The 21,935-nt window shown below is 47.6% G+C and overlaps 1 protein-coding gene across 1 annotated transcript; it reads left to right on the top strand.

The window, feature by feature from the left end:
- The first annotated feature begins 5,190 nt into the window (after positions 1-5,190).
- LOC123169469 (aspartic proteinase nepenthesin-2-like) lies at positions 5,191-7,196 on the top strand. The gene has a single exon (XM_044587349.1). It carries the CDS (start codon positions 5,349-5,351, stop codon positions 6,879-6,881), a length of 1,533 nt encoding a protein of 510 aa, XP_044443284.1. The 5' UTR covers positions 5,191-5,348; the 3' UTR covers positions 6,882-7,196.
- Positions 7,197-21,935: the final 14,739 nt, after the last annotated feature.

The raw sequence follows: 21,935 nt of genomic DNA, 5'->3' as shown, positions 1-21,935 counted from the left end.
TAGTTATTTCTATTAGATACAGGATGCAGTCTTTGTCCAAAGGCGGTCTAGGGTTCGCCTCCGCCGATAGATCATCAACCTCCTCCTCATATGCCGGTGGGGGTGTGCTGAGAGGCCCCGATCTACCAGTGGGAGCTGTAGTTTCTCCCTCTTGGCGTGAAATAAAATATTTTTGCCTCGTCCTAGTTCCGGCGATGCTTACTTGTATCGTCGAGAGGTGTGTGGAAGATGGGTCGTCCTCAGACCTAGTTCTTCGAGCTGGCAGTTTTTTGTTTCCAGGTTTGTCTGACCGCGCTATCCTTTGTCTCCAGTTCTGACCGACGAAAGGTTGACCAATTTCGGTCTCGTCGGAGAGGGCATCATGTTTGTGTTCCCCGGCTCCGTTTGGCCGGAGCTATGTTGTTTCTTCCCTGGGGAGGCGATTTGCTACGCAAGTCGCGTTTATTGGTGTCTTGTGTTCTCCCACTCTGTCTGGCCAAAATTGGGTGTTCTACAGATCATCCTAGTTGTTTCTTCTCTGGTGCGGCATTTTGCTAATTGGTTGCGGTAGTCAGCGTCTTATGATACACACAGATGACTTCTCTACAACTACTTCTACAAGCTCTTGGATTAAACAAGTTTGCCACTAAGACAAACGCCTAGACACGAAACGAGTTGCTCACGACGCATCACCGGTGGATGCAGGAGGAAGAAAACTTCGGCGTCCAAAGGATTTGGATCATTCTTCAGTTTCTGCAACGGTGTTTTTTTATGGTTTTGTGCTACCTAATATTTGGCGTTTGACCTTATTCGCAACAATTGCCTTGATTTTTTTTGTAGAAGTATTTGTATACTTAACACAAATGAGTGGTTGCATCTTTAAGATCTTGTCAAGGCTAAAATGTCATGTCCTATTGACAGAGTTATTAGTTTTCAAAGTCCTATCCTAGTGAATCAAAATACGCCTTGTATTTCAAATGAAGATACCGGCATAAGTCTAGTTTTCCATAGGCATTTTTCAGTCATGCCACCGAGTTATATTACATTTAAGTTGAGCCTTGGGAAACTAACCCCGGTGATTTTTCTTTCTTTTCGGAAGACTAGGCAAAATTTGGGTTTCTTTGACTCGCACACATTAATAGGAAAATCACATGATTCGATTGACACGTGCTCTTCCATCATATAGGGTTAGAAGCTACTTCCTCCGTCCCATAATATAAGATCGTTTTGCATGCATTTGGATGTAGCAAGAGGTTTGATGGGATCAACTCAAAAAAAAACAGCAAGAGGTTTGATTGAGTGGAAATTTTCTTCCAAAACAGTTTTCACGTCGCAAAAGGATTTTCTTTCGAAAAATCCCCAAGGATCAGTTTGCACGACGCGGCAGTGGGTGTAAAAGCAGGCAAAAAAAAAAAAGAGAAGAAGAGGGGAATCCATTTGCATCGTGTAGCGAGGGCGGTTCCCCTAGTATGCAGCAGGCAGGGAATCGCAACAGCCTCTACTGATACGGTACCGATCGCATTCGAATATCGTATCGCTGCCGCATCACCGATCAGATCGATTATCCCGAAAGCGCGTAGCGAACAGAAAAAGAAAAGAAAAAAGATGCGGCGTGACCGGGCGCGTTGATCATGCCGACGGTCGAGCTCGAGCAGAGGGTCAAGGCGCGCACGGAAGGGATTTATTATAGGGCCGTGTACGCGCCGGCTACGCATGAACCTGACCGCGGCCACTGGTTTGTTGGCAGCTGGCGAAAGCGACCATGACCCGGCACGGCACGCCACCCGCCGCCGTCCGACGGGCTGGATCAGGGTGCGAGGGGCACGGCCCTTGTGGAGAGACAGAGAGCAATGGGGGCCCAAACTGCTGTGGCTGTCTGGCCGAGCCCATTCAACTCAAAAACAAAGCTTGTTAACATCTGATATGACGGCTGAGCTCCGACGTAAGCCTGGAGAGACCGGATTATCCTGGGACTTATTATTTGGAGAGTTGTCTTACATGGATATTTTTTTTCTTTGGTTAACGCATCCGGATGGGTGCATATGACGTGTGTGGATTCTATGTCAATAATTTAACAAATCAAATATGCGTCGTATGTCACTAAAAGTGCATTTTGTCAAATATGAAACATATTTGATTAGTCAAATTACCGACTTAAAAGCAGGCTCACACCCGGTCAAGGAGCCCCGAATAGGGGCTCTTTGCGCGAGTTAAAAGGCTGGCGCTCGCACGGTTGATCGCATGGGTCGGCCCACCAGCATGCTCCCTCGCCCGAAAAAATGCCAAACGATTGCTCGCTCCCTTGAAAAAAAACAATTCCATCTACATTTATATGCACGAATCATTGCTCATTTGCCCAAATAACAGCGACTGATGACCCATCATATGACGGTTGCCCAGTTGACTGGTGAAACCGTTCAATTTATGAAAAGAACATAAAATCCAAAATATCACAAAAAATTTAAAAACAAATTCGTGAATTCAAAAAAGTTCACGCATTGAAAAATATCATGAATTCAAAGATTTAAAGAAAGTTCATCATTTTTGAAAAAAAAATCACTGATTTTGAAAAAAATATTGGTTTTTTAAAAAGTAAGAAATTTGCAAAATAGATCAAATTTTTTAAAAAGTACTCTTGTTTTGGAAAATAGTTCATCGACTTTTTAAAAAATCATTATTTTTAAAAACAAAATCATGAACTTGGAAAAAAATTCTTCAATTTTTCAAAAACCATTCATGCATTTTGAAAAATTAAAAGCAAAGGAAAATAATGAAAAAAAATACAGAATAAAAAAAGAAAAAGAAAAAAGAGAAGCAATAGAAAAGGAAGAAAAAACCAAATAAGACCTGTCCAGGAAAGACGAAAATTGAAAGGAAAAAAACGAATAGGAAGCTTCCCAAAACAGGGAAGAGGTCTCTCCCCGTTGCACTCTTAGATGGCCCGTTCGAAGGGGCTTCCACAATTGTCTACCCTGCCATTGGGGATCCAGCTACGTTGGAAGCCATGGCAGTTAGAGAGGGTCTGGCTCTCTCTACAGATCTTTACAACCATCAGGTCCAAGTTACCTCAGATTGCAATAACGTAGTAGATGAAGTCAAGGAGGGAAACTGGTCGAACTATGGTGCAATCATTCGTGAAATCGGAGTGGGTGTCAGTTTCTTCACTACATGTAAATAGTTCACGAATTTAGGAGCTCAAATTATGAGGCTCACAATCTAGAGAAGTGTGCTTTAAATTTAGGGCCAGGCCGCCATGTTTGGTTAGGTCAGGCCGATGACCTTGTTTTCATCCCTGTAAACATTGTGATGAATTAATAATGCTTCACGAGATTGTCTAAAAAAGAAGTTAATGAAATGAACGTTAACGGATGCTGAAGGTGCCGAATAGGAAATGCCCCCGATGCACCCGTCCGCATGGAGTGCAAAACTTCAAACATGGCGGGGCAGTCACTAGTGGCGTCCCATCCTAATGGGTCACGAACGAAAACATTGATATATATATAATTTTATTTATCTATACAAAATGAACTTTTCTACATTACATATCACCTATGGGAAATTACAAGGTTGTCCGCACCTCTAGCTAGTCACTCAACTGGGACCTATTGAGCAGTCAAAAACACAATTAGTTCACACCGGGAAGGATCTTGGCGACGAGGTAAGTTTTCAAGGGCGGTAACCCATTTTCTCGTGCAAATCGCACGTGATAGTCACATGATGACTCAAGGCCCGTAACATTTTAGGAATAAAGAGAAAAAACTGAAGTCATATTTAGGGTGTTATTTGTTCAAACAATGAAATAAGGGACATTTTCGCACCAATTCCCCATATCCCCAAATGTCTTTCTATTCCCCATTGATATGGAATCCAAGTAAGCGCAGAAACATATGGACAAAACGGCTCTTATGGAGCGTGCACTCTACTTATTACACGCCCAGGAGCAAGACTAATGGAGATATCACGCGGTAAGAGCAGACATGAGGCACGCCGGAACCAGTTGGTGCCCAGGAGGACTGGTGAGTTTTACTTCTGCCAAGCACTGTCAATGGATTGCTTCACAAAAAAATCCATTATGAACCTCAAAACAAAAGAATGAAAAAAAAACAATCCACAGGAGAAAGCATTTATGGTAGACATGCTTAGCTTATATTATTACGTCGCGGCCTATCTTGTTCCACAAGAGATGCCTCTAATTAATTGTAGTACTTGACTTCTGGCCCGCGAAAAAAAAACATACTCTATCCCTGACTTGTATAATGTCGGTCTACGAAATAGCAGTAGGAGTACTCCAGTATAATAGTGCGGTTGTATCCTCGTCAACGCTTGCTTGGTCGCACGTGGAAAGCTTTCTTAGCCTGCAAGCTACGGCCTTTTTAGTTGAAAAAGAAGGTATGATTGAGTAATAAAAATATAGTTATTCAAAGCAAAAGAAAACTATAACAAATTGTTTTTGCGAGGTAACTATAACAGATTGAAATGCCAGACGAAGAAAAACCGGGCAATGCACGTGTTGCGTGTTTGTAGAAAATAGTACTGCCATAACGTACGAATTTAGCTGATCGACCGGTGCGGCCCTTGCAGTGCTACTGGCCGCCGCTCGAAGTCGACGGGCACGCCACGACCGAAGGAAAAAGAGTCACTGTCCGTTGGATGCATATATCGGACGGCAGCAGGGGACTCGACAGGGGAAAAAGTCTCAAGCGACTGCTCGTTGGTCCAGCGCCAGCCGTCCCCGGGAGGGACGTGCCTAGCCCCGGGCATTCGGTCTTTTCGGTTTGTTCGGTTCGGTCTTTTTGGTCTTTCAATAATTCGGTCTTTCAGAATTAAAGACCGAAATAATTTTGGTCTTTTCGGTTTTTCACTATTCGGTCTTCGCTTTTTACAGTTCGGTCTTCGGTCCCGATCAAATAGACCAAATTAATATAAAACGGCGCGCATGCATGCCGCTGAACCTGAATTCTGAGAGGGAAATTGCGTACGTAGACCGCATGCCGTGTCGGTCTCAACAGGAATGAATATATTCCTCCAGCCAGCCTACGTTGATAGATATAGACGTACGATCGCTACTACTCCTAGGTTCGCTTCGACTTGTCTCTTTCTAAAAAAAATGCAGTTTGACTCGATCCATCCCTGCTTTTGCTTGGCGCTTCCACGAAATTATACACTACTTAAGGAATATTTGCCAGGTCAGAGGTCCTTCTTTTGGTGAGTTTTCTTTGCCGAGCCAGGTCACAAGTCACGCGTGCAAGTCTTTCCTACTACTACCATTCCAACCCCCACCCCCTTACCCTGTCCCGTCCGCCTCGGCTGCCGTAGCTCTGCTCACCTCCCCCCAAACCGCCGACGCGTCCTCCCTCTCCCTCACAGCCATGGCGAAGCTCAAGCACCTGCCCGTGTGCTCTCTGCTGCTGGCCGTCTTGCTCCTCGCGCTCTCCTCCTTCTCCTGCAGCGCTGGCACCAACTCGACGGCCTCGGCCGGACCACTGTATGGCATCGAGTTCCCGCCGTACAACACGGCCGTCGCCGACGCCGGCTGCGACGGCAGGCTCGTGGCCGAGGAGGAGGAGCTCGCGCGCCGGGCACCCTCCCTCAAGCTCCACATGACACACCGCTCCGCCGCGGAGGGCGCGACGGGGAAAGGCTCCTTCGTCCTCGACTCGGCCAAGAAAGACGCCGCCCGCATCGGCACCATGCACGGCAGGAGGGCCGCGCTGTCCAGGAAGGGCTCGCGGCCGCGCCGGGCGCTGTCGGAGCGGGTGGTGGCCACGGTGGGGTCAGGCGTGGCGGTGGGCTCCGGGGAGTACCTGGTGGACGTGTACGTTGGCACGCCGCCGCGCCGGTTCCGCATGATCATGGACACCGGCAGCGACCTCAACTGGCTGCAGTGCGCGCCCTGCCTCGACTGCTTCCACCAGACCGGCCCCGTCTTCGACCCCGCCGCCTCCGCCTCCTACCGCAACGTCACCTGCGGCGACGCGCGCTGCGGCCTCGTCTCCCCGCCGCCAGAGTCTCCGGCGGCGCCGCCCGGGAGGACGTGCCGCAGGCCGCGGAGCGACCCCTGCCCGTATTACTACTGGTACGGCGACCAGTCCAACACCACGGGGGACCTGGCGCTGGAGGCCTTCACCGTGAACCTCACGGGCGCCGCCGGGTCGACCCGGCGCGTGGACGGCGTGGCGTTCGGGTGCGGCCACCGGAACCGCGGCCTCTTCCACGGCGCCGCGGGGCTGCTGGGGCTCGGCCGCGGCCCGCTCTCGTTCGCGTCGCAGCTGCGCGGCGTCTACGGCGGGCACGCCTTCTCCTACTGCCTCGTGGAGCACGGCAGCGCCGCCGGGAGCAAGATCGTCTTCGGCCACGACGACGCGCTGCTCGCGCACCCGCGGCTCAACTACACGGCCTTCGCCCCGGCCGCGGCCGACGCGGCGGACACCTTCTACTACGTGCAGCTCAGGTCCGTCCTCGTGGGCGGGGAGGCGGTTGACATCCCGTCGGGCACGCTGGCCGCCGGCGGCACCATCATCGACTCCGGCACGACGCTGAGCTACTTCCCGGAGCCGGCGTACCGGGCGATCCGGCAGGCGTTCATCGACCGCATGAGCCCGTCCTACCCGCTCATCGCCGGGTTCCCGGTGCTGAGCCCGTGCTACAACGTGTCGGGGGCGGAGAGGGTGGAGGTGCCGGAGCTGTCGCTGGTGTTCGCGGACGGCGCGGCGTGGGAGTTCCCGGCGGAGAACTACTTCATCCGGCTGGAGCCGGAGGGGGTGATGTGCCTGGCCGTCCTGGGCACGCCGCGCTCCGGCATGTCCATCATCGGCAACTACCAGCAGCAGAATTTCCACGTCTTGTACGACCTGGAGCACAACCGGCTCGGCTTCGCGCCGCGCCGGTGCGCCGACGTCTAATTAGTCCGGCCTCCGTGCGTCCATTTTGACTTGCTGATTGGGTTGATTGTTTGACCGGTAGGAGTATGTAGGCGGCTCTGCTGACTGGATGGGAAGAAGAAAGAAGGAAGCAACGGGGTTGGGTGTAGAAAGAAACTGGTTTGGATTGACGAACAAGGTCTCTCTAAAAAAAGGGAGACGTTTCGATGAACTTTTGACCGATTCGGCTGCTTGTTCGGTCGAATTTTTTGCAAGAGCTTGTTTGATTTTCGTTTTGGTGTATAGAAATGTGGACTGTGGAGACATGACATGATAAATGTATCTCGTTTTGGTGTCTCTCTTGGTGCTCCTCCGGTTACGTGTGAGCGTGATAGCTAGCGCCGATTTCTTCCTTTGCGTCGTCCGTCGATGTGTGCGTTTCTTCTTCCGGACGGCAGCTGCTCCACCGTTGTCGCACAGACGAAAGCACGGCGTGCGTGCGTGCGCCGTGCGGGCCGTATTGATTTGGGGTCAAGGGAGTAGGCGGTGCGGCGGTGGTCACACACACTCCCACCGGACCGCCGGTGTGGACGGAATGAACTGGAGCAACAGCCGTCGCTCGCTGGCTCGCGGGCCTATTGAATGAAGTGCGACGCCGGGAAGCGAAACCACGCACGCATGCAGCTGCCCTGCTAGCTGTTCACCTCACGGGTCAGTCGTGGTGGGAGCACGGCCGTCAGCGATCCGTACGTGCGAGTTGGTGACACGATGTATATTCTCAAGTGGAAGCGGCGTCCCGCTCCTCCTTCGCTCGCCTCCAGACGACGACCCGAGCCCCAACGCGTTGGTACACCTGCATAGCATCGCCACGCACCGACCCGGGCAGAGCGCTACGACGTGCTCTGCTCTGCTGCTTCATCGGTGAAACGCCCGTCGTGCTTTGCGCCCATCACATGCTCTTGCCTCGATCGGACGCACCAGCAGAGAGTACATACTAGTACTATATACAACAACTCGTACCTACCGTCGAGCATTTCCAGGTGATTCGTACGTACGTGCACCGGAGTATGTCGTGTCTACCGAGCCGGCCGTCCGCCAACCAATCTCTAGCGGTACCAAACTGTTTTCTTTTTCTCAAATGATAATTGCCACATGTGTGGTGCCGCGAAGCACTTCGCCCTGACTTTTTTACAACTAAAGTTGCCATTTGAAAAGAATAAAATTAACCAAAAAAGTGGAACTTGACATAAAAAAGTTGTCACCCTTGCGTCACTAAATTTGTCATAAAAAATGTTCATAGTTGTCATGTGTTTGTGCCACACGCGTGACACTTATTAGGGTCTTTTTTTCACCATTAAAGAAAAAGAAAAATTGTATCTTTCTGAAGGGACCGCATATCCACCAAATACATGGATATTTTTTTGTTGGTATTGTTCACTTTTACTCGCTGCCGTTGGATCGGCAATGACCGCCCAGAGCCAGTGCTGAGATTTCGGGGCTCAGCATGAAACTAAAACCCAGGGGCCTGCAATATAAACATTAGAATAATAGTGTATTATATATGAACACATAAAGTACATCTAAACTAAAATCCATGTATAAAATAATGTATACTCTGTCCGTAAACTAATATAAGAGCGTTTAGAATACTAAAGTAGTGATCTAAACGCTCTTATATTAGTTTACAGAGGGAGTACATATTATTTACCTTAAACGGAAATACTGAATATGAACCATTCAATCCCAAAAAAGGAACAACGGGAAGCATATCTGAATTCAGGGGCCGACGCACGTTGATTTTTTTTAGGCAAACTCCGAAGCTTTTATTACGACGTCACAATATTTACATGGACGAAAGAGAGTCCGTCCGGCTGTCCCAACCAAACATGTCGGCCAGCCGGAAGAGATAAAGCATGCTTCGTGAGCTTGTGAGCCTCGATATTCGAGCTCCTAAATTCGTGGCAAAAATTACACAAAAGGAAATTTGATCTATGCTCTATTATTTCATGTATCACTACAAAAAAAAATACACTTCCGTGATGATACGTGTTTGTCATAGTAGGTCACGTTTTTTGTCATGCATGTACATCCATGACGATTTTATGACAGAATCAAGATAGTCATACCTGTGCTGTCGTAAAAGTGTTCCATGACAGTGGATTTGTTTCTGTCTTTTGTTGAATCTTTTTCACGGCTCGATAGAGAATTTGATAAGCCAATGATTTTTTCTTTACCAAAATTATCATCACGGAAGTGTCCACTTCCATGATGATAAATCGCGCGTCACAGAAGTGCTTTCGTCAAGGGTGACCGACACGTGGCATCCACCGTAACGGAACGCCGTTAAGCTATCGGGTCGGGTTTTGGATCCGATAACCCGTTAACAGCCCCGACCAATGGGGATTTTCCACGTGTAAAATCATCATTGGCTGGATGAAACCCTTGTCGGCTCACCATTGGGACAGATGTCATCCGCTCATTGGACCGAAGGCGCCTATGATACAGCGACACGTGGCACGGCCCAACAGAGGCCCATTCCTGTGAAAAGGCCGGCCCGTTTGACTTGGTCAAAAGGTGGCGGGCCGGCCCACGGAAAGCATGTTAACGACCTGTTCGCATATAGCCCATTTACAGCCCGCTAACCCAGGGCCCGTTACGCCCTATCCGAATTAGGCCCAGTAGCGTCATCTGGGCCGTCCAATATGATTCAGCCCATTTTAACTTCCGGCCCATGTGTGGCCCATGACTTCTTTCGGCCCATACGAGGACCTTTGTAACTCTTGGCCCATTAACGGCCCGTGGTGAAACTGGCCCGTAATGAACAGTGTATCACTTTATACCCATTAACGGCCCGTTATTCCATTGGGCCGTTTCCAGCCCAAGTTATCTTTCGGCCTTCTCAGGGCCCATTGATTCTTGGGCTCATTTGCAGAATTCGGTTACATACGGCCCGTTACTGTCATTTTCTACTTGTGGGCCAAATTCAGCCCGTCGTTACAGTCGGCCCGTTTGCGGACCGTTAATACGTTGGGCCGTTTTCATGTCAAAAAAACCCGTTGGGCTGTTTTCATAGAGTTATCAAATACGGCCTATTAACGGCCCGTTATGGTCCACGAATAGTACGACCCATGATTGGTGAAATGATGATACGCCCCGTAGAAGGCCCATGGATCCTACGGCCCGTATGAGGCCCATGGATAGTATGGCCCGTAGAAGGCCCATGGATCGTACGGCCCGTAGAAGGCCCATGGACCCTACGGCCCGTAGAAGGCCCATGGACCCTAAGGCCCGTATAGAAGGCCGATGGATCCTACGGCCGGACGAAGGCCCATGGATCATACGGCCTGCAGGAGGCCCATGGTTACAACAGTCCGTGTGTTGCCATGATTATTTTGGCCTAGTTACCAAAAATAGGCTATTGTGGCCACTAGAAAAAAACAGAAAAAGAACTGCAGTGACTACAAGCAAACAACTAAACAAGACAATAAGGAAATAAATAAGCAAGCAATTAACGCTAGCCTATTACCGCTATTACACATATTACATCCACTGGGCAGCAAAGTTCGCCACCAGTGCAAATATAGGGAACAAAACAGCACATTACATACACTAGCCGTCAAAATCGGCCACCAGTGCAAATAAACGCGGCAGCAAAACAAGAGCATAACTGAAATAACTTCAGAAGAGCTCAAGAAACGTTATCCTGGGTATCCACCATGCTGGCAATAAGGTTAGCAAGCTGATTAGCTTTGTCCTGTTTGGCGCTAAAATCCTCCAACGCTTGCTGTTGCACCAGAAAGTATGCATCTGAATGCTCCAGGGACTTCCGCAGTCCTTCCGCTTCTTGTCGCAGCACAGCTGATCGATGTCTTTCAGCTTGTAGTTGAGACTCAAGAAACTGAACTGATTCAGACAGTGAGTTTGAATAGCTTGTGCAAGCGGTAGTGGCCAGTAACTCGAACACTAAACCAAGACAGGACTTTGGGGTTGTCTCGCTGTCTTCAAGATAGTCTTCCTTAGCTGTTTTATCAGCTTTGTTGGAGACCAACAAGGATGTGTCACTATCCTGAACCTTATCTGCATTACTTTACCGTTCACTACAGGTATCAGCTACTTTGCCGTCTGCCACGGCAGACGGCAAAGGCAAGGATGGCGGACGGCAAAGGCCTTTGCCGTCTGCCGCCGACGGCAAAAGGCTCCGGAAAAGTAGGCTACGGTAAAGAGCTTCTTTTTCGTCTGCTTTTTGAAGCGGACGGCAAAGGAGCCTTTGCTATCAGCGGCTGACGGCAAAGATGCCCTCCCTTTGCCGTCTGCCAAACGCAATCTTTGCCGTCAGCCTCGTAAAATCACGGACGGCAAAGAACTTAGTAAATATTAAAAAAAAACGTTCGGTGAGCAGCCTGTCCGGCGTCCTGCGTTTGGCGTGTCCGGTGCCCGGCGAGCAGTACTCCAACAATACAAACCGACGAGAGGAATGAACGGACGACGATAAACACTACAGTACCATCAACACTTGCTCCAAGAATCGACGAATGAATTTCACAATACATTACCCACAAACACTACAGTATACACGAACAAATTACAAGAGATTTGATTTAACGAGGAGCTCCAATCCGCCCGCGGCTGCGCCGGAGCTCACCATGCTCATCCGAGCGCTGGATCCGGTTGCGACCCCTCCCTTCGATGAGGGCCAGCACCCAGCACCCTTGGTTGCGGGCAGAGCTGCCACAGGCCGTCGGTGCTCGAGGTGGGAGGTGGTGCGGCGTCGAGGTATCGGGCCGGCAGGGGAAACGGGGACCGGGCCAGGCACGGCGGCGTCGAGGGCGAAGAGAGAAGGGGCTAGCACCGGCGGGCGAGGTGGTGGCCGGAAGGGGCAATGGGGGCTGGGGCCGGCGGGGGCAAAAGGGGACGGGGCCGGGCACGGCGGCGTCGGGGGCGAAGAGAGAAGGGGCCTGCGCCGGCGGGCGAGGTGGTGGCCGAAAGGGGGCGATGGGGGCCGGGGCCGGCGGGGGCAAATGGGGATGGGGCCGGGCACGGCGGCGTCGAGGGAGAAGAGAGAAGGGGCCGTGCCGGCGGGCAAGGTGGTGGCCGGAAGGGGGCGACGGGAGCCGGGGACGGCGGCCGGCTGGGGCGACGAGAGGCGGGGAGCAGAGGCGTACGAGAGAGAAGGGAGACAGATCGTGGTGGGGGTGGCTCTCAGGAGCATAAGGGAGAGAGAGAGTGGGTGGTGGGGGCGTGGGATGGGCCGCATCAGTTTTGCGTTGTGGAGATGCATGTGTGGAGCAGATCATGCCATGTCATCGATCCGTGTGATCGATCCGCGTGGTGTGCTTTCTCACTGGCCATTAGGTTGTCCTTGTAAGCCCGCCACCCACTCTCTTTGCCGTCAACTAGCAGATGGCAAAAGTTTTTTGCCGTCCGCTAGCAGACGGCAAAGATACGGCTGAAGGCAAACCCTGTCTTTGCCGTCCGCTTTCTGGTGGCTGATGGCAAATCCTTCCTTTGCCGTCCGCTGGCTGACAGCAAAGAGTCGGCAGACGGCAAATAAGCAAATTCCAGTAGTGATTGCTTAATGAGGCACTCTTCCCCAATATTCTGTCAGCATTCTAAAAGAAGAAACAAGCAGACACATAACAAGTTTAGCATGTACTAGTATATGAAACTCATTTCGGTGAACCAGTTCATTAGTAAGGTGGACAAGATTAAACTACCAAGTCTTCTATTGCCAAGTACTAGTACATAATAAAAGCATCAAACAAACATATATCTATGTCCTATGGTCACTGCATTGTCTTGCCAAATCAAAATAGAGACACGGTTCAAATCATATCAGTTCAAGACAAAGCAACAGTGAAAGAATACAAAGCGTGGGAAACTACACGGCACAACAAGATTTCAGATGGGTACCACGGGTCTACATGTACAACAACACTATTGGCTCTGTTGTGATGCTAGTAATGTGCATGATATGAAAGTCAAATGTATACACAATTGAAATTGAAATCAACAGAGCTATTGATAAGACCAAACATGTTAAAGAAACATGCGTGAACATACCTGCTGTGCCATTGGAGTTTCGATTGGATCCTTCAATTTAAAAATAAGTTTGTATGAGTAAATACAGTGATACAAGAGCAAAACAATCATAGTTAAAAAAGGCGCGCCTAAGCGAGCGCTTAAGCGCGCCTAGGCTCTAGGCGTTGGCAAAACGCATTGCGCATAACTACGCATAATCTGTGCATAACTGCGCATAAGCATGCGCTTTGGTCAGTAAAGCGCAAGGCGGTGGCAAAACGCACAATTAACGCCTAGCGCTTTTTTGAACTACGATAGCAATGGAATCTTAAATTAGAACAGTTGTTCTTCAGGTTTAGGCACTTGTTCTACATGAACAGAGTACAGTAAGACGCAAGAATATAATACTTAAAAATAGAAAATGAGCTCATAGACCTTACCACATTCTTGGTTCGGGACCAGTACAGAACAAGGCGTTCCCAGTCATCGTCCAGTAAATGTGTCTCAGGAGAACGTAAGGGAATTTGATGAGTTTCTTTGCCGGTGAAGTACGTTTTCTTCAGGTAATTCCGATACTGCCACCAAGCAATCTTGAAGATAGCAGAGGTATTAGCACAGGTTACCTCATCCTAAGTTTCCAAATCGGTCCTTCTCTATGGAGAAAAATGGGAAAATTTGATGTATTATAACCATCATGGAGGTAGGATGTATGGGACGAAGCAAAGTAATTGTCATGAATAACATTACTTACACATAACTCTTGGACAAACAGCTGCAACTGGCATTTTCCTTCATCTTCAGTATAATATTTTCAAGATGGGAAGATACGCACATACGATTTAACAACATCAAATGCGATAGATGCTAAACTACGACTAGCTGGTTGTGCTTCCTCCACAGGAATAGGCGTACTAACTGGTGGAGTTGGGGTTCGCCGTGATAGTACTGGCCCTTTGGGCACTGGAGCTGCCTTACTAACTACTCTTGTTTGGGAGCTCTATGGTGGAGATGGTGCTGTGTCAACATGAACTGGGTTACTATCGGCTGGGGTTGGGGTTAGATTGGGTGAAGCTGGTTCTCTGTCCATCGCAGTAGGGGTACAATCTGCGAGAGTTTGGGTTATGTGTGGTAGGGCTGGTTCTTGTGCATGTACAACCGGGGTGCTATCTCCACCAAGAGGTAGCACTGTTTTATTTGAAGACCGTGTTTTTAGTCCGCTAGATACTGGCATCACCCGCTCCAATTCAAATGGCTGATAAACAGGAAACATAGTTGAATGTACAGACATTGTATGAGAGACAGATGCAATAGATAGTGTGGAAAAAAGAGGGCATGAAATAGTTGACATGTATATTGTTTAACTAAAACGGATAGCATGACATAATTTCACATATATGATGTCTATCTAAACTGGATAGCATAGCATAACATAATTCAAAGATATGATGAATAACTAAACAGGATCGCATGACATAATTCACCTAAATGTTATCTAAGTAATCAGGATCGCATCATTTAATTCACATATGTGATTTATATGCTAAACAGAGGGCATTCGATATGATGTCTGAACTAAGAACATGGTGTTGAATATTGTGTATATGATGTCTAAAAGATGCAATGCAAGACACCGTATGCATGATATGAGCAGTATAACCGTGCCAAGTTAGAGCATACACCTCAGTGGGGGAATAGGACTGGTCATCTGTCTCTGAATCCATCTCCGAGGAGCTATCGGGACCCAACAAGAGATCTGCTTCGACAGGTAGCACTGTCTGCTCTGAAGGCCTTGTTTTCACTCCAGATTTTTCCATCTCCCACCCAAATGGCTGATTCACAGGAAGAGTAGTTTAATGTACAAACATTGTCGGCAATTGGAAATGTAATGAAGAAAAGGATGGGCAAGATATCATTCAAATATATGATGCCTGGTTAAACAAGATGGCATTGCACATTTCACATATATTATGGCTGGCTAAAAGACATGAGACTGCATAATTCCCATATATGATATAGAAACTAAACAGGTGGCATTACAGAACATGTCTAAACTAAGCAGATGACATATATGATGTCAAAAGTAGGCACTGCAAGGCAACATATGCATGATATGACTAACATCATCATGCCAAGGTAGAGCAAACACCTTGGGGGGTAAATAGGAGTGGTCAGCGGCGTCTGAATCCGCCTCAGAACAGATATCTTCCTCTAGATTACAATCTGGAGAGGGGTGGGGAGGGTTTGCCATTGAACCCATCATGGAGCGATGTCTGCATGACATTGTATTGCCGCGCAAAACTCTTCTCTTTTTCTCTACATGTTCAGCATGACTGTGTACAATATCTGACATGAATACGAAAAAAATATGGTGAGATTATGTAAAGAGAGCATGCAGAAATTTAGAGTGATGGTAACAACCAGTGGATCGACGTTTTTCCGTTGAACCAAAATAGCCCTAATGGATCGACGTGAATGTATAGTAATAAGTGATGCAACAAGTGTACAACCTCTTTGCCGTAGCCGTGTCAACCTCAGCATCATTGGGTTGGTCGCTGAAGCAGTTGAGGCAGAGGTGGCTGTCGGAGGTGTGGAGGAAGATCTGAGGAATCTGTAGACGGCGTCCAGGGCACTGCTCTGTTGTGATGGATCGTTCTGTCGTTGGAGCAGCTCCGGTGAGCCGTAAGACGTCCAGGCTGAAGCAGCACAAGACAGACATCGTCAATCTCAAGTGGGATTCTAATAGCATCTCCAATAGATGATGCAAATGTTAGAAATATGCCCTAGAGGCAATAATAAATTGGTTATTATTATATTTCCTTGTTCATGATAATCGTTTATTATCCATGCTAGAATTGTATTGATAGGAAACTCAGATACATGTGTGGATACATAGACAACACCATGTCCCTAGTAAGCCTCTAGTTGACTAGCTCGTTGATCAATAGGTGGTTACGGTTTCCTGACCATGGACATTGGATGTCGTTGATAACGGGATCACATCATTAGGAGAATGATGTGATGGACAAGACCCAATCCTAAGCCTAGCACAAGATCGTGTAGTTCGTTTGCTAAGAGCTTTTCTAATGTCAAGTATCATTTCCTTAGACCATGAGATTGTGCAACTCCCGGATACCGTAGGAATGCTTTGGGTGTACCAAACGTCACAACGTAACTGGGTGGCTATAAAGGTGCACTACAGGTATCTCCGAAAGTGTCTGTTGGGTTGGCACGAATCGAGACTGGGATTTGTCACTCCGTGTAAACGGAGAGGTATCTCTGGGCCCACTCGGTAGGACATCATCATAATGTGCACAATGTGACAAGGAGTTGATCACAGGATGATGTGTTACGGAACGAGTAAAGAGACTTGCCGGTAACGAGATTGAACAAGGTATCGGGATACCGACGATCGAATCTCGGGCAAGTAGTATACCGATTGACAAAGGGAATTGTATACGGGATTGATTGAATCCCCGACATCGTGGTTCATCCGATGAGATCATCGTGGAACATGTGGGAGCCAACATGGGTATCTAGATCCCGCTGTTGGTTATTGGCCGGAGAACGTCTCGGTCATGTCTGCATGGTTCCCGAACCCGTAGGGTCTACACACTTAAGGTTCGATGACGCTAGGGTTATAGGGAATAGATATACGTGGTTACCGAATGTTGTTCGGAGTCCCGGATGAGATCCCGGACGTCACGAGGAGTTCCGGAATGGTCCGGAGGTAAAGATTTATATATGGGAAGTCCTGTTTTGGTCACCGGAAAAGTTTCGGGTGCTATCGGTAACGTACCGGGACCACCGGGAGGGTCCCGGGGGTCCACCAGGTGGGGCCACCGGCCCCAGAGGGCTGCGTGGGCCATTTGTGGGAAGGGACCAGCCCCTGGGTGGGCTGGTGCGCCTCCCACAAGGGGCCCAGGGCGCAGGAAGGGGGGGAAGGGGGAAACCCTAGGCTCAGATGGGCCTAAGGCCCACCTAGTGGTGCGCCCCCCTCTCTCCCCCCTTGGCCGCCCCCCTAGATGGATCTAGGGCTGGACACACCCCTTGGGGGGGGGGGAAACCCTAGATGGGGGTGCAGCCCCTCCCCCTCCCCTATATATAGTGGGGGTTTTGGGGCTGCCATACACATGAGAACATCTCTCTCTTGGCGCAGCCCTACCCCTCTCCCTCCTCCTCTCCCGCGGTGCTTGGCGAAGCCCTGCAGGATTGCCACGCTCTCTCCATCACCACCACGCCGTCGTGCTGCTGTTGGACGGAGTCTTCCCCAACCTCTCCCTCTCTCCTTGCTGGATCAAGGCGTGGGAGACGTCACCGGGCTGCACGTGTGTTGAACGCGCAGGCGCCGTGGTTCGGCGCTTAGATCAGAATCAACCGCGATCTGAAGCACTACGAGTACGACTCCTTCATCCGCGTTCTTGCAACGCTTCCGCATCGTGATCTACAAGGGTATGTAGATGCACTCCCCTTCCCCTCGTTGCTAGATAACTCCATAGATTGATCTTGGTGATGCGTAGAAAATTTTGAATTTCTACTATGTTCCCCTACAGTGGTATCAGAGCCAGGTTTATGCGTAGTTTCTATGCACGAGTAGAACACAAAGTAGTTGTGGGCGTCGATTTTGTCAATTTACTTGCCGTTACTAGTCTTATCTTGATTCGGCGGCATCGTGGGATGAAGCGGCCCGGACCGACCTTACACGTACACTTACGTGAGACAGGTTCCACCGACTGACATGCACTAGTTGCATAAGGTGGCTAGCGGGTGTCTGTCTCTCCCACTTTAGTCGGATCGGATTCGATGAAAAGGGTCCTTATGAAGGGTAAATAGAAATTGGCATATCACGTTGTGGCTTTTGCGTAGGTAAGAAACGTTCTTGCTAGAATCCCATAGCAGCCACGTAAAACATGCAACAACAATTAGAGGACGTCTAATTTGTTTTTGCAGGGTATGCTATGTGATGTGATATGGCCAAAAGGATGTGATGAATGATATATGTGATGTATGAGATTGATCATGTTCTTGTAATAGGAATCACGACTTGCATGTCGATGAGTATGACAACCGGCAGGAGCCATAGGAGTTGTCTTGATTTATTGTATGACCCGCGTGTCAATGAAAACGCCATGTAATTACTTTACTTTATTGCTAAACGTTAGCCATAGTAGTAGAAGTAATAGTTGGCGAGACAACTTCATGAAGACACGATGATGGAGATCATGGTGTCATGCCGGTGACGAAGGTGATCATGCCGCGCCTCGAAGATGGAGATCAAAGGCGCAAGATGATATTGGCCATATCACGTCACTTTATGATTTGCATGTGATGTTTATCTGTGTACATCTTATTTTCTTAGAATGACGGTAGCATAAATAAGATGATCCCTCACTAAAATTTCAAGAGACGTGTTCCCCCTAACTGTGCACCATTGCGAAGGTTCGTTGTTTCGAAGCACCACGTGATGATCGGGTGTGATAGATTCTAACGTTCGAATACAACGGGTGTTGACGAGCCTAGCATGTACAGACATGGCCGGGGAACACATGCGAAACATTTAGGTTGACTTGACGAGCCTAGCATGTACAGACATGGCCTCGGAACACAAGAGATCGAAAGGTCGAACATGAGTCGTATAGTAGATGCGATCAACATTGAGATGTTCACCGATGATGACTAGTCCGTCTCACGTGATGATCGGACACGGCCTAGTTTGACTCGGATCATGTATCACTTAGATGACTAGAGGGATGTCTATCTGAGTGGGAGTTCATTAAATAATCAGATGAACTAAATTATCATGAACATAGTCAAAAGGTCTTTGCAGATTATGTCATAGCTTACGCTTTAGTTCTACTGTTTAAGATATGTTCCTAGAGAAAATTTAGTTGAAAGTTGATAGTAGCAATTATGCGGACTGGGTCCGTAAACTGAGGATTGTCCTCATTGCTGCACATAAGGCTTATGTCCTTAATGCACCGCTCGGTGTGCTGAACCTTAGCGTCATCTGTAGATGTTGCGAAACATCTGGCATACACGTTTTGATGACTACGTGATAGTTCAGTGCGTAATGCTAACGGTTTAGAATTGTGGCACCAAAGACGGTTTTGAAACGCCGCAGAACATATGAGATGTTCCGAGGACTGAAATTGGGATTTCAGACTAGTGCCCACGTCAAGAGGTATGAGACCTCTGACAAGTTTCTTAAGCCTGCAAACTGAGGGAGAAAAGCTCAATCGTTGAGCATGTGCTCAGATTGTCTGAGTACTACAATCACTTGAATCGAGTGGGAGTTAATCTTCCAGATGAGATAGTGATGGTTCTCCATAGTCACTGCCACCAAGCTATTAGAGCTTCGTGATGAACTATAATATATCAGGGATAGATATGATGATCCTTGAGCAACTCGCGATGTTTGACACCGCAAAAGTAGAAATCAAGAAGGAGCATCAATTGTTGATGGTTAGTAAAACCACTAGTTTCAAGAAGGGCAAGACAAAAGGGATACTTCATGAAACAGCAAATCATTTGCTGCTCTACTGAAGAATCCCAAGGTTGAACCCAAACCCGAGACTAAGTGCTTCTGTAATGAGGGGAACGGTCACTGAAGCAGAACTACCCTAGATACTTGGTAGATGAGAAGGCAGGCAAGGTCGACAGAAGTATATTGGATATACATTATATGTGTACTTTACTAGTACTCCTAGCAGCACCAGGGTATTAGATACCGGTTCGGTTGCTAAGTGTTAGTAACTCGAAATAAAAGCTGCGGAATAAACAGAGACTAGCTAAAGGTGAGATGACGATATGTGTTGGAAGTGTTTCCAAGGTTGATGTGATCAAGCATCGCATGCTCCCTCTACCATCGAGATTGGTGTTAAACCTAAATAATTGTTATTTGGTGTTTGCGTTGAGCATAAACATGATTGGATTATGTTTATCGCAATACGGTTATTCATTTAAGGAGAGTAATGGTTACTCTGTTTATTTGAATAATACCTTCAATGGTCTTGCACCTAAAATGAATCTCGATTGCAGTGATACACATGTTCGTGCCAAAAGATATAAAATAGTAATGATAGTACCACATACTTGTGGCACTGCCATTTGAGTCATATTGGTATAGAACGCATGAAGAAGCTCCATGTAGATGGATCTTTGGACTCACTAGTTTTTGAAAAAGGTTGAGACATGCGAACCATGTCTATTGGTATATATGCATGAAGAAACTCCATGCAGATGGATCGTTTGGACTCACTTGATTTTGAATCACTTGAGACATGCAAATCATACCACATGGGCAAGATGACTGAAAGGCCTCGTTTTCAGTAAGATGGAACAAGAGAGCAACTTGTTGGAAGTAATACATTTGATGTGTGCAGTCCAATGAGTGCTGAGGCACGCAGTGGATATCGATATGTTCTTACTTCACAGATGATTTGAGTAGATGCTGAGAATATTTACTTGATGAAACACAAGTCTGAATTATTGAAAGGTTCAAGTAATTTCAGAGTGAAGTTGAAGATCGTCGTGACAAGAGGATAAAATGTCTATGATATGATCATAGAGATATCTGAGTTACGAGTTTGGCACACAATTAAGACATTGTGGAAAGTGTTTCACAATTAATACCGCCTGGAACACCACAGTGTGATGCTGTGTCCGAACATCATAACTGCACCCTATTGGATATGGTGCATACCATGATGTCTCTTATCGAATTACCACTATCGTTTATGGGTTAGGCATTAGAGACAACCGCATTCACTTTAAAAGGGGCACCACGCAATTTCGTTGAGACGACACCGTTTAGAGAAACCTAAGTTGTCATTTCTTAAAAGTTTGGGGCTGCGATGCTTATGTGAAAAAGTTTCAGGCTGATAAGCTCGAACCCAAAGCGGATAAATGCATCTTCATAGAATACCCAAAACAGTTGGGTATACCTCCTATTTCAGATCTGGAAGCAAAAGTAATTGCTTCTAGAAACGGGTCCTTTCTCGAGGAAAAGTTTCTCTCGAAAGAATTGAGTGGGAGGATGGTGGAGACTTGATGAGGTTATTGAACCGTCACTTCAACTAGTGTGTAGCAGGGCACAGGAAGTTGTTCCTGTGGCATCTACACCAATTGAAGTGGAAGCTTATGATAGTGATCATGAAACTTCGGATCAAGTCACTACCAAACCTCGTAGGACGACGAGGATGCGTGCTACTTCAGAGTGGTACGTGATCCTGTCTTAGTTATCATGTTGTTAGACAATACTGAACCTACGAGCTATGAAGAAGCGATGGTGGGCCCATATTCCGACAAATGGTTAGAAGCCATGAAATCCGAGATAGGATCCATGTATCAGAACAAAGCATGGACTTTGGTGAACTTGCCCGATGATCGGCAAGCCATTGAGATAAATGGATCTTTAAGAAGAAGACGGACATGGACGGTAATGTTACCGTCTATGAAGCTCGACTTGTGGCAAAGAGTATTTTCACAAGTTCAAGGAGTTGACTACGATGAGATTTTCTCATCCGTAGCGATGCTTAAGTCCATCGGAATCATGTTAGCATTAGCTGCATTTATGAAATCTGGCAGATGGATGTCAAAGCAAGTCTCCTTACCAGTTTTCGTAAGGAAAGGTTGTATGTGATACAATCAGAAAGGTTTTGTCGATCCTAAGGATGCTAAAAGGTATGCTAGCTCCAGCGATCCTTCCATGGACTAGAGCTAGCATCTCGGAGTCAGAATATACGCTTTGATGGAGTGATCAAAGTTTTTGGGTTTATACAAAGTTTGTTAGAAACTTGTATTTACAATAAAGTGAGTGGGAGCGCCACAACATTTTTGATAAGTATATGTGAATGACATATTGTTGATCCGAAATGATGTAGAATTTCTGGAAAGCATAAAGGGTTGTTTGAAAGGAGTTTTTCAAAGGAAGACCTGGATAAAGCTGCTTACATATTGGGCATCAAGATCTATAGAGATAGATGAAGACGCCAGATGATACTTTCAAAGAATACATACCGTGACAAGATTTTGAAGGAGTTCAAAATAGATAAGAAAAGAAGGAGTTCTTGGCTGTGTTAC

This window comes from Triticum aestivum, chromosome 7D (genome assembly GCF_018294505.1).
Source record: "Triticum aestivum cultivar Chinese Spring chromosome 7D, IWGSC CS RefSeq v2.1, whole genome shotgun sequence".
NCBI classification, from domain to species: Eukaryota; Viridiplantae; Streptophyta; class Magnoliopsida; order Poales; family Poaceae; genus Triticum; species Triticum aestivum.
Note: the sequence above shows the minus strand (reverse complement) of the source record. Positions and strands in the feature narration are given on the sequence as shown.